This window comes from Neopelma chrysocephalum, unplaced genomic scaffold (genome assembly GCF_003984885.1).
Source record: "Neopelma chrysocephalum unplaced genomic scaffold, ASM398488v2 Primary Assembly neopelma1_23, whole genome shotgun sequence".
Classification (NCBI taxonomy): domain Eukaryota; kingdom Metazoa; phylum Chordata; class Aves; order Passeriformes; family Pipridae; genus Neopelma; species Neopelma chrysocephalum.
The window spans coordinates 36,382,155-36,395,344 of NW_020897691.1; the positions used below are offsets into that span (position 1 = coordinate 36,382,155).

The window sequence follows — 13,190 nt, forward strand, 5'->3', positions numbered from 1 at the left end:
TTCCTTCCTTCCTTCCTTCCTTCCTTCCTTCCTTCCTTCCTTCCTTCTTGCAGCTGGAGCATCATCTCTAGCACTGGCTTCCTGAAACAAGGTGTCCAGGGCGGTAACTCTGTGACAGAGCAGCAGGAGAGGCATCTGCAGCTGGAGCTGCATGTTGTAATTCAGAAACATGGTGGAGGGGACAGGAACAGTTTAGGATGGTCCAAAAGGTAGGAAGTAAAGGCAGAAGTGTGAAAGAAAAGAGCAAGTCAGTCAATGCTCCTGTGGAGGGGTTTCATTAGGGTGGCAGCAGAGGCTTTAGCATTCAGATCCTTTAAAACTAGATCAGAAGAAACTAATAAAATGTACACTAAGAGGCAAATCCTGGCAGGAAGAAAAATAAGAAATAGGTGGGAGAGAGAAAATTCATCTGTGATGTAATCTTTCTGGACTCTATAGAATTGGCAGAATTGGATAAATTGAACTTTCTGACCTTCAATTTGTGTGATTACCGTTTGCTAACTCCCAAATGAAGAAAGACTCCCTTTCTATTCCTATAAGTTTATGAAATTGTATCTCCTTGTGGATGCTAAACACTGAAGCTATAAGCAGACAACCCTTCAGCAGCCAGCCCAAGAGAAATCCTCCTTCCCACATTCTGCTGAGCTGTTTTATCTTCACTGACTTGAAGGGGTGCAAGAAGATCCATCCCTTTTGAGAAGTTATCCTTAAGGGGTTGGGCACTCTGCTCCCAGTGGTGAACAAGGAAAAGCTCAAAGGGCTTTTGTCTTCAGCCTAAGATGTGCTCAGTGCCATGGCAAAGGCACCAACAGTGCTGGAAATTGCCTAGGCTGCAGCCATGGAGGTTAGAAAAGAGAGTCAACCTATGGAATGGAGTTTAAAGATGCTTTATTTTTCCATATGAAAAGGTATGCACAAGGAAAGTGGATGAAATGATGGGCATAAATGCATGAAGCATGATGGATGAGATCATATCCAGTACAGAAAAGAATACCCTGGGTATATGCATTTAATTCAAGCTTTACAAGCATAGCCATGTGGAGGAAGCATGGACTCTTTTAGACCCCTAGTCAGGTAAATCAATTCTGAGCTCCAGGTTTAGCTTTAACTTTTCTTTAGCTGGTTAAAACTTTTCTCTAGCTGGTTAAAACTTTTCTCTGGAGTGATATGATTCCTTTAGGAGATATCTAAAGTTAGAAGTCCAGGCTTTTATTTTAAATAGCTTACATTAAAATTGGAACAGGAATTTCCATTCCTAAACTTTTAAAATATTGACACAAATATCTGTGATCCCATATACCAGTATTTCAAGCAGTCAGATGAGCAGGCCACGAGCCAGAATTGATGATGAAAAATCTATCCAAGTACTGCAAGCATTAGCCAACGTGACCCACCTGTTTTTTCAAAGATGCGAGTGGGGAAAAAGATGATCCTTGGGATCCTTACCTTGTGCCAATTCAAACCACATGAGATAGCATCACTTGGGAGTCACACGCAGTGTGTCAGTGTAGACTCTGAGAGCCCATGGGCCATTAAATGTGCAGCTCCTTGCTACTGGGTTGCTATTACAGCCAGGGTAATAGAAAGATTGGCTATGAGAGTTAAAACCATCACTTACTAAGCAAAAGATAAAACAAGGAAGGTTTTAGAAGAGAGAGCAACACTTGGTTGCATTTTGTGAATCTGAACGAGAGGGCCCTTGCATAATGACTGCCTGGTACGTGGTACCTGTGGCAGGGCCTGGGCTTGCACCTCCATGGGAGGCAGCAGAGCCAGCTGAGAGGGGGGGAAAGGGAGTCTGGTGTTTCAGCTATTTCATTTTCAGTGGTTTCAAAGCAGATTCAAGTTTTATTTCATGGAACATTACTGATTTTTGCTTGGATGTTCTTCAGTTTTTCACCTCTGCCATGTTTCTCTCTTTTTTAGGCTTAAACATTATTCCTCTTTATCTACCTTCTGTTTCTCTCTATCCATTTCCAGTACGCTGCAAAACAAATGAAAACCCACACACAATGGTGTTTCTATTTTAATGGAAATAAAACATTCACTTTTCTCTTGAAAAGTTGTGGCCACTGTTTAATCAACAGTACTCCCCAGTTGCTTAGGATTTATTTGTCTGTGGTAATTATACAGAGTACATCAAAATGACTTTCTGAAGCATCTGCTGGAAGAACAATAATCTGTTGGCAAAATGAGTGCAAAGCAGGGGATTAAAGCAATTAAGAGAGTAGCAGAAGCAAACTGTTGGCGGTGACTGTGCAGTTTGGTGTTCATGCTGGGATGGTGCTGGCCATGGGCAGCGATCAGCAAGGTAAGGGTGCGAGACAAGGATATGCGCCACCAGCAGCTGGGCAAGAGAAATACTTCCCCGCCTCTGACTGAAAATAAACTACAAATGGTGGTTTGGGGAATCAGGTACTCTATGGTGGGTTTCCTCGTGGAAGAGATAAGGTTACACAAGTGACTTAAACAATAAGGTGGCAGTGGCTTACCAGTTTTCATCAGGGAAGCCGAATTTAAGGAAAATGCAGTGAGGCTGGAGATAAATAGGGTCCCAGGGCAAGTCCAGCCCCCTCGGCAGCATGGCATAGTGCAGCACAGTGATGTGAAGTGAAACCGGCTCTGTGGGATCATGGAAAGAGGAGGGGATAAAACGACTCAACAAAGGGGAATTGGTAATTTCCTAGCTGATGGGATTGAGATCAACCAGGGATGTCAGAAGCAGCAGCAGAGAAGACAGGAAAAGAAAGGTTTTGTGAAGGGGTACTAAGGCTTTAGGGCCCATACATGATGTATTTTTATGACAGAAGAAATATTAGAAAGTTCAGCTGAGCTGCAGCAGTAGGCAGGGAAAAATGAAGCAAAGACTATAAAAGACCTTATACCTGCATACAAACACATGTACAGGCTCATGCTTTATATGTACTCTGCCTAATTCTGGATAAGACTATTATTATTTATTAATGAGCAAGCACAGCTCATTTTGCAGTTACTGCGCTTTGCTCTAGACATCTCACTTCTTATGTCTCAAATTATTTGTTTTTCAAACAATAAAAAATTGCTGATAAATATTTTAAGCCAGTACTAAGCAATATAATTCAGGGACATTCATCATGGTGGTAGCAGAACAAAAATGCACTAAGTACTTAATCCGCAGAGAATCCCAATATATAATACCTTGAAATTTTCAAATAACGCAGTCATTTTCATCTAGTCGATTTTATATACAGCTTTTTGTGACTTCTAACAATGCTGATTTATAAAAATATGGAGTACATTAAAAACTATGTGGATAGAAAAGCCCCTCTAGCTAGTGCTAGAAGCTGGAAGCTGAAAAAATTGATTGCAGCCGTCTCCCTCTGCCATTGCAGAACCATTGCTGTGCTAAGACAGAAAACTATACAACCCTGATAAATCTTCTTTTCATGATGTACACCTTGGTATAACATAAAGGCAAGGGAGAAAGGTAGAGAAAGGAGGAGCAGGTCTGAATCAGGTGGAAGAGACCAAAGGAAGACTTTTTCTAAAGGCTGGATCCATGTGTCATTAAAATCCCTTTGCTTAGCTTGTGGGTGTGCCTAAACAATTAGCCTATGATGTATCATAGGACTGAAGCCTCTCCATTGCAATACAATACATTCACTCAATCATCCCAAGCACTTTAAAAATGGAAAAAGTTGCTCAATAAGTTATTTATGCACATGAGCACATTTTATTATTAAATCTAATATATTTGTCAGTAGCTAGCTTGTGAATTTACTCTACCTTTTTATTCATTTTGGACAATAAAACCATACTGATCTGTTCCCAGCTGGTTTCATTCCGTGGTTCTACTGCATTAAACACAACGAGGCTGCTGTCTGGGCTGCAAACACTCAAGGGAAATGGTTTAAATAATGAAAAAAAATTGCCTATGCTGAAGACCTTGTAGTCAGAACAACATTGGATTTTGGAAAATTCTCTAAAAAAATTTAGATTCTTGATGTTAACTGACTGGCAGCTTGTCCTTGGGGGATTCATCATTTCAGTTACTGCGAAATATGTTTTAGCAACTCGGACGCAGCTAGATGATACATGGTGCAGTAAAGCCCCAGACTAAACCCTGGAGAATTCAGTGCAAGTTTTATCTCCACAGTGTGACCGTGATTTCAGTGTTCATAATATCTGCATTCACAAGTGAATGAGGCGTATTCACATTTTTCTGTTCTGACTGACTATAACCCCCCCTTTTTTCCCCTGTGGATGCAACTGTATCTCCCTATAATGCATGCAAAAGTTATCCTGTAGAATGAAAACCGCAGGCGTGACAGTCCTGAACTGCTGTTGGCGGATGCCCTGGGCTGCCTGCTCTCTCACTGTCTCTCTGCAGCAGCCTCAGGGATGCTGTGACTCCTTGGGGATCTGTCTCCATGCCACACTGCCTTGCCAAGCAGCAAGCAGCTTGACTCTGATGCCACAAACCAGATGTCACTCCCTGTAATGTTTTCCATGTCCAGCCAAACTGTGGCAGCCTCGGGTTGGTGTGGAAAAGGTCTGGTCCTTGCCCAGCTGTATAGTGTGCAGATGCATGCACCAGAGAGTGGTGTTGATACAGTATAGAAATGCCTGCTAAGGGGTGACATCATATTTTCATTGTGCTGCATGTCTGGACAGGCAATGGAGCTAAAAAGGAATGCGCTGGTGCTGTAATCCCAGAGTAAATCATAGCAGGCAGAGCTGGAAAGTCTTAATGCATCATAGAAGACTCCTATCTTTAGACAGATACATGCAGGCTCAAGCTACAGGGAAGATAAGGTCCATGTTCTGTTCCTGACTGGACAGAAATGTGTGAGGCTATTTGGAAGGCACAGAAAAAGTTCTTTTGTAATCTTATAAGAGTTGATGTTAAAACAGAAGATAGCAGTTCAGAGCCAAGGCATATCTTTCACAATCTTAAATACTGTTTACTTCTTTCTGCTCTCTCTCTCTTTCTGGCTTACACTAGCTTGAACTGATGGTTAAACTCATCTGAAGAATTTCCTTTCACATTTCAGCATTTGCTTTTTTTGTTTCCCCATTTCTATTTTTACTTTCATCAAGACTGAGATGCAGGGTTTCTAAGCTGCTGCTTAAAACTGTCCCCCCCACAACTCCCAGACAGGACAAATACCATCCATGTGCAGGAAGTTGGAGCCAAACTGAGGAACTATAAAATACAGGCAAAGATAAGAAGGAGTCTTTCAATAGGATTTTGACACTGTGGTGGCTCCTCTCAAAATGACTGGGAGATGAAAAAAGGCTGGCCCTGGCTGGGAAAAAGGAGAGGTCTGAGGAAGCTATGATATCATACTGCTTAAAATATGGAGTTCACATCTGGTCAACCCATTATAGGCAATATATGGTAGCACTTTAAAAGGTACAGAGAAGGGTCAGAGGGCAAAGCCCATCACTAAATGATATGAGGAATAGGAGACAACACAAAAAAAAGAAGAGTATGGGCAGAGAAAAGAAAGAAAGAAAGAAACCTATATTGACTGTAAGGAAAAGAAATTAATGGGGAATTTAATTAAAGCAAATACAAATGATTGGGCATTGCAGGTGGTGAAGTAAAAGGTTATGAAATTACATTAAAGTATTGTCCTAGAAGGAAGGGCAGATATCCCAGGAAGATACCGGTGTGTGAAAGAAGACCTCTCTGCGTTGGGGATCACTGTCCAGCATGCTCATAGGTAGGGGTATGCGTTTCCAGCAGTGCCTCATGAAGCCTTCACCCAGATGCAGCCATTCCATGGCTGTGCAGGACATGGTCTGTTAACTGGGAAAAGGGTCTCTGGTCCCAGTTCACTGCCCTGACCTTGGGCTCTGCTGTTCAAACAGCAATCTGGGTACAAACCCAGAGAAAGGCATGGGAATATCAGAAAAGGAAAGCTGGATCAATGTAGGTCGGAGATGGATGGAAGGGGAACAGCCTGGGGAAGAAATGGCTATGCAGGTCAGCAGTATGGGAGGAAGGAAAACAGAAAAGAGAGATAGGAAAATAGCTGGCAAAATGGGAAGAGGGTGATGCTGCAGGTGCAGGAAAGCAGTGTTAGAGCAAGAGATGGTAGGAATACGATGGAAGAAGCAGCAGAAAGACATGATGGGGAAGAATAGAGGGAGAAACTGGGCGGGGATATAAGGAAAGGGAGCCTGAGAGAGGTAAAGGAAGAGAGATACAACACAATCAGTGGTGTGGGAGCAGCAGCAGGTGAGGAAAGCGGCACAAGGCATGTTTGGGCTGGGAGAAGGCAGAATAGGATGCCTCTGGAATGTAGAAACAGCTTTTACCTATAGGAGAAATTTTAGCAGAATAAGTTTGGGCTTCTTGTAAGATGTAGAAGAAAAAGTAAGAGATTAGATCCGCTATTCCCAGATGCTGCAGTATGCATCCATGTAGTACTCCGTAGTGGCAAACGAATAGGACTGAGGCAGAGAACTTAACGTGTTCCAGAAGTGAGAGACAAAACAAGTTTTTTTCTTCATCCCAATGGAAAACTGGGGTCCAGAGATGAGAGATAACCTGACCAAGGTCACTCCAGAAGGCTGCAGCAGAGCTGGGATGATAGCTGCAGGTTCTCAGGCTGTTTTAACTCTCAGCTGCCTAATCTTCAGGAATCTGGCTAGAAACAATACAGGCTGTTATTTTAAAGAAACTCATATAAAGAAATGTGTATTTTTAAATTGCAAAAGTAATTGTGGCTTTTCTCTCTTCTCTGTTGTTGCATTTTAAGGTGTGCTGGATGTAAAAGCCTTGGGCTTTTCAATCCAGTAACCTGTGCACCAGTCATGGAAAGGAAAACTATGCCAAAATAGCTCGAGCATCTCAGGGTGGTGAACAGCTCTAATGGAGACTACTGTGCCTATAGCAAAAACTCGAAGCAGCTTTCTCATAAATCCTACTTTAAAGCATTGTGTACTAATTTCTCAATAGTATATGACACTGACTATCTAGAAAATAAAATATAGAGTGTGACAGAATACAAAAGGGCTAAGCTATAGATTCATGAAACCTTTGCATTTTAAACCTCAGTAGAGAGTCATATTTTCTTCTATTGTCTAAGAAAACATGTTTTTTCCTAATTGACCAAAGTGGGATTAGAAGCTGTGAAAGCCATACACTTTACAAAGCCTTCTGGGAGCTTACAAAAGGCAGATATTTTCATATACATCATCAGTGGAACCCCAACTCATGCAGCTTCTCTGTGATACAAACTAACAAGGAGCTGGAGAAATATGAACACAGAGCTTCCCCATTTTCTTCAGTTTTTGGACAGTGGAGCTCATCCCTCCTTCTGTGCCACAGTAAGGACACCCCAGATCCCTAACATGAGCCCTTATCATGGTTCTCCCCCACCCTCTGCGGCTGCTTCTTGGAGTGAAGAAAATGTCAGTCATGGGATCAGAGGACAATTCATGTGGGAAGAGACCCCAGGAGGTCTCAGGTAAAACCCCTTGCCCAAAGCAGAGTCAGCTATGGGATATGGGATCCTACCAGGTTGCTCAGGGCTTTGTCCAGTCTGGTCTGGAAAAGCTCCAGTGCCAGAGTCTGCAGAGTCTCTCTGGGCAGCCTCTGCCACCACCCCACTGTACTCGTGGGTAAAAGGTTTCTCCTTATATGCAGTCTGAAATTTTCATTTCAAGTTTTGCTTGTTGTCTCTTGTTCATCTGCCACACAGCACAGTGAACAGTCTGGCTCTATCTTCTTAGCAACCTCCCTGTGGGTCCTGTGGGGCTGCTGCTAGGTTCACACCCCAACCTGCCTCTCCCCAGGCTGAATAAGCCCTGTTCCCCCACCTCTCCTGAGTAGGGCAAGTGCTTCAGGCCCCAGGCCTCTTGATGGCCCTCCACTGAACTCACTGATTTGTCCATGTCTGCCTGATATTTCAGAGTCCAAATCTGGATGCCGGGTTGGATCCCTGTGGTACCATGCTTTGTACTGGCCTCCATGCAACCTGTCAACTGCCACCCACTAAGCCTGATCATCCAACCAGTTTCTTAGTCATCCCAACCGTAATGGTCCAATGAAGACATTAATATGACTTTTCAAATTTCCAGAGCACCTTCCACTGGGGAATGTTTCATACAGTAATGCATGGAGGCTCCTGCTTGGTCTGTGGTAGTAGACATCATTACTACCATTTTGGAGCTTGAAGCAGAGACGTGGAACAAATTGATCTAGATCAAGAAAAGAGTCTTGGGCAAGGTTAGGAACAGAACAGACAGCAACTGGCTCCTCGTCATAGTCTTGCACACAACTCTCTTGCACACAACTCATGGGTGTCCTTCCACAGGAAGATTTCATCTGCATGTATCTTATTTCACACAGAATACTGAGAGAGTCTGTCACCAGTCAAAAAAATCCCTGGTGTCTGCTCACAAATTTTGGAGTAATTTAAATCCCTAGTAATAAAAGCTGTGTGCTGTTTATTTAGCTTTTAATGTGCTGTTTGTTGTTTTGATAGTCTATGTCTTCTTCATATTGTAATCATATTAAAAGAGCATTCTTTTCCTGGAATAAAGAGGTAATGCTTCACAAGAGGCATAATTATTCCATGCAGTGCAGGCAGGATGCTGCAGAAAGAGCCATCTTCTTTATGCGTAAGAGGCTTTTATTGCAAGTGTTCTACACAGTAATTAAATTCCTTTGAATGAGGAGGCTTGATTGGATTTTCTTTGGTTTATTGGGAGGAGTCTGAAAAGCAAGGTATTTAGCTCAATCACTATATAATTCTGGCATCTGTTGGAGGTTAGGGAGAAAGGTTCAGGGTGTCTGATTCCCATTTCTCTTCTGTGTTATGTTAGCTGAACTCCATTGAATTCAATTGAATTACACCCTATCTGAATTTGTGTAAGAATCAAGCTCAGAAACCCCTGGCAGGAAGCAGCAGGAGACCTGAAAGTACGCTTTAAGAATCCAAATAGTCTAAGGGAAAAAAGCCTTGCTAAAGAAAGTTACTTGCAGTTGCAAAGGCAAGTGTCCAAAAGTGAGGAAACTTTACATTTACAGCTTTCCCTCAAATCTGATGTTTGCCTTACGGCGAGTCCAGTCTTGGCCCAAAATGGGACAAAGTTTTGAAAGACAGCAGCAAGAAAATAAAATGTCAGGCAATCATATAACAAAAATCAGTTCTGTGGCTTAACACACAAGCCAGGATGCTGGCATGGCACAACTTGAGTATTTGAGTTGTCGAACTCAATCATGTTTGTTTAACATCAGCTACTGTACACGGCTGCCAAGTATGTTTTGGGTTTTCTTTTTAAAGGAAAAGAGTAAAAATGTAAATTAAAAGGAAAACTCTGCTATATACAGCCTCAACATCTATTAGCAATGTAGTTTCTGTCTTACGGCAGGAATTACAGCATAAATTCTTGTTATTCAATAAGGCTACGTTAGGACGAGGGTGTTGCTCAGGCAGGGAAGATGGTGTGTGACACCATGGAGGTAATTTCACCCTGCTTAGATGTCTCTGGAGGGAGCATACGCATGATGAGGAAAGTGGACTTTTCAACAGCTCAGAGAACCATCATGGGGCAATGCAAGGCACTTCCCTAACCTAGGGGCTCCCTGCCTGCTAGGTGTTAACACCCAGTGGGAGTGGGAATCTCTAAAGTGCAGGTTGCCAGTAGCGTTCTGTGAAGGTTGGGATCTTAGGGAGGTTTCCAGGAGCTCTGCTTGTATCCCAGTAGCGGTGATAAACCTGAGGCTGGGTGAGAGGAGGGCTGGTTTTGCAGGGAAAACAGCAGTGGGGACGAGGAGGAAGACCTTTGATAATCTTTTGATGAAGACAAAAAAAAGGCAAATAGGAAGGAGCTTGAATATCGATGCCTGTTGGGAGAAGACTGGGGCTGGCCAGAGGAGGTTAATGACGTGAACTTGGAAGTGACTGACCTGGACCTAGGTCTGAGGGGAACTGGCAAAAAGAAGTCTGCACACTGCAAAACCTTAGGCTAGACCTGCCTCATGCCTGTCCATTAGACTCCAAACCCCATAGGGGAATATAATTCTCTAAAATAGGTCCTTAAGTACAGAATTTGGTTTATTATGAGGAATCTGAAAAGCAAGGTATTTAGCTCCTACCTAGTGTGAAAAGTACAATGCAGAGGAGAGGAACTATAGCAATGGTTTGCAATCATCTGTGATGTCAGCATGCTTGTCCGAACCCAAGTCAGGTCCAAGTGACTCCATTGCACATATATGTCTGTGATAAACCTTGGGTGTACTCTTCAGTCATCCTTGCAGGATACCAGGCCTGATGGATGTCTGCAGCTGAGGATACTTCTTATTCATTCTAATTGCAGCCAGAATGCTTTGGTTTATTATCTTCACTCCCTCCTACCGGCTGCCAGGCATGTACCCAACAAACTTGTCCCATTGTCCTCCCCTGCCTCTTTCCTTTCAATCCTCTAGTCTCGGTGGTATTCAATGAGCACCATGAGGCAAATGGGACCTGCCAGTCCATGGCCCAGGACTTTACAGAGAATATGCTGTAAGCTGGCATGGATGACTCATATTAAGCCATAGTTTTCCTGTTGTGACTCTACTGACCTCTGAGTGGTTGTGCTTCCCTTCATTATTTATTAATTCTTAGCAAAGATCCCTCTTTGAGCCAGCTATCTGTACAGAAAGTTGGAAATGGAGCTATACTTTTTGATAAAAAAAAAAGAATTTTGAAAAAAAAAGAAATTCACAGGCTGAATTAAAATTGGTTTTGTTTTACTGATGTTTCTTTTGTGTCTGGACTTCCTGAGTAGAAACAGTTATACCTGAGGACTACCTGGTTGATCCTGCAAATGGGAAGCAGTACAGCCTGGATCCTGCCAATGCTGCCTTCAGTTGCATGGGCTCCATGTACACTGTGCGTCAGAGTCCTGCAGATGGACATCCTGCTGGAGGCTCCTCTTCCTCCTGTAGCCATCATCCTGCTCAAATGTCTTCAGGGGGGTCCTCATCTACTGGCTTGCAGCATCAGAATTCCAGCCCAACAAGGAATGGGGCCTGTCTTGAAGGAAATAGAAGTGGTAATAAAACATCTTCCATTTAGTAATGTGCTATGCTGGTGCTGTGCTGGAGTCTCAACTCATTCCCAAATTCGCAAGAAAATTAGTGAGGTAGTTCTGTGATAGAATCCATCCAGAACACTCATGCTTCCACTTAGAAGGAGAAATAATAACCTAGATAAGCACAAAATCAATCTGTTCATCATTAAGTAAAAAGGTGAATGTTTCCTGAAGCTGTTATTATGTAAGATATGTATTATGTATAATTGTGTGGCAATCACAACTGTTATTATCAACTTAGAGATATAAATATTAATATATTTAACATTCCTCCTAATTGATTGATACTGCCTACTGGCAGGTTATTTGTATGACACCAGCTGTGTACAAGATATGATGCAGAACAAACCCAAATATTAGTGCCTACCTTAAAGCATTTTCACAAAAGGTTTTGCTTCCTAGTGTGTGGTCCATCCTGCCCCTTTAATCATGAACCAAGCCAGATTTTGCTTCAAAAAGACTCCTCAGCAGAACATATATTTTTTGAAATAATTTAGCTCACTGCTCAATGCTCTTTTGTTCTTCAGGGAGCAAAGTCATAAGAAGTTTATCTGCAAATTCAAGGAATGCCATGGGAACCACTGCATTCAATGACTCTTATTTTTCCCTTTCTTTGTATTTTTGTCTAGTTACCCTGCTAGGATTTATATTTACTGGGTCAGTTGCTCTGCCCATCAGCTATAGTTCCTATTAACCATGATTTTTTTTCCTCTAGAAATTACCCAAGTTCATCAAATGGGTTAGCTAATTCACTGAGCTTCCCTTAATTTTGTTTGCATTTTCCAAGTTCTCAATTAGCAGGTCCTTATCAGTAGTGATTCCAACAGTGTCTTCACCTTTACTAATTATTCAAACTTCATTTATGCATTTTTCATTTTGAAGATAGATCTAACAAAGGAGTTGAATGTCTCAGCCATTTTTAAGTCATTAATTTCTTTCCTTCCTCATTTATTAATGGAGTCTACCGTCAATGTAGTGTGGTTTTTTTAAAATCTTTTTATATTTGCAGAAGCCTTTCTGGTTCCCCTAGTCCCTTTGTCTGCCATTAGATCATTACATTGTCTTTTTTCCCTTGCATTGTCCCTGGAAACTTCAAGTGATTCTGCATATTCTTGCTTGGAAGCCATTCCGGAACCTCTTTCTTTTTCCTTTTCTTAATCTTCACTTAATTCTTTCAGTACCCCTCACCTCCCCAACACCTGTATTATTTCTTGTTCCTGAACTTTTGCTATGTAATATTTTAGAGCATTTTTCCTCCAAAATGTGTATTATAAGTATTTATCCTTGTATTCATTTATCTAAGTTTGCCTTCTTAAATGTTCAATACCTACCCAAAACCACAATTCACTTTGCTATTATTTTCACACACTTGTTTCCCTGGTTTACCCCTGCGTTAGTCTGTTATAGAGAGCACTGGTGTTTGGTTCTCATAATTGTTTTTTCCTTTACTTACAGAGTCAACTTTACTCAAAGCAAAGTAGATAGTATAGAAATGCACTACTGCAAACAAGTTGTAAAAGGTTGTCACTAGGAACTGGTGGCCTCAGATACAAAGAAAAGGAAATGAAAAGCCACTTTCTTTCAGATCTTGTTCAGTACCTCTCAGGCTGGTATAATCAGATGCTGGAAGGACAAGAGGCTTAACGTGCCTCCTACTGCTTCCTTAGAGCCTCCTAGCAGAACTGGGACCCTTTTGTCAAGCTTTATAGTTGGCAACTGTGAGAAGCCAAGACTTAACAATGTTGTTACTTACTTGCTTTAAAAATCTTTATCATTCTGCTTGATATCACTCATTATCTCTTTGTAGTATATGTGAAGAGCCAGGGCAGTTCAGAGCAAAGGTCTATCTAGCCGCACATTCTGTCTCCACCGTGAAACAGCAGCGCACCCCAAGGAAAGGGATAAATGCAGAGGTGGTGCACTACCCACTACCCTCTCTGCCTTCAGAAATTTGTGGCTCAAGGACTTCCTGAACCAGAGGTGGTGGATTCATGTTTAGTAACCCTTCATAGATTTTTCTTCCCTGAATCACTCAGTGGCTTATTGAATACTTTGTGCATTTCGGCACACAAAAAATTTCCATGCTTAAGAATGTGTTGTGTGCAGAAAACTCT

At 42.1% G+C, this 13,190-nt stretch overlaps 1 protein-coding gene across 1 annotated transcript in view; it reads left to right on the forward strand.

Moving 5' to 3' along the window:
* SCML4 (Scm polycomb group protein like 4) overlaps positions 1-13,190 on the forward strand; it is a 68,584-nt gene that overhangs the window by 42,974 nt on the left and 12,420 nt on the right. Inside the window, exon 7 of the mRNA XM_027693831.1 lies at positions 10,771-11,037. Within this exon, the coding sequence (XP_027549632.1) occupies positions 10,771-11,037 (267 nt within the window). The remainder of the gene's footprint in view (positions 1-10,770; positions 11,038-13,190) is intronic.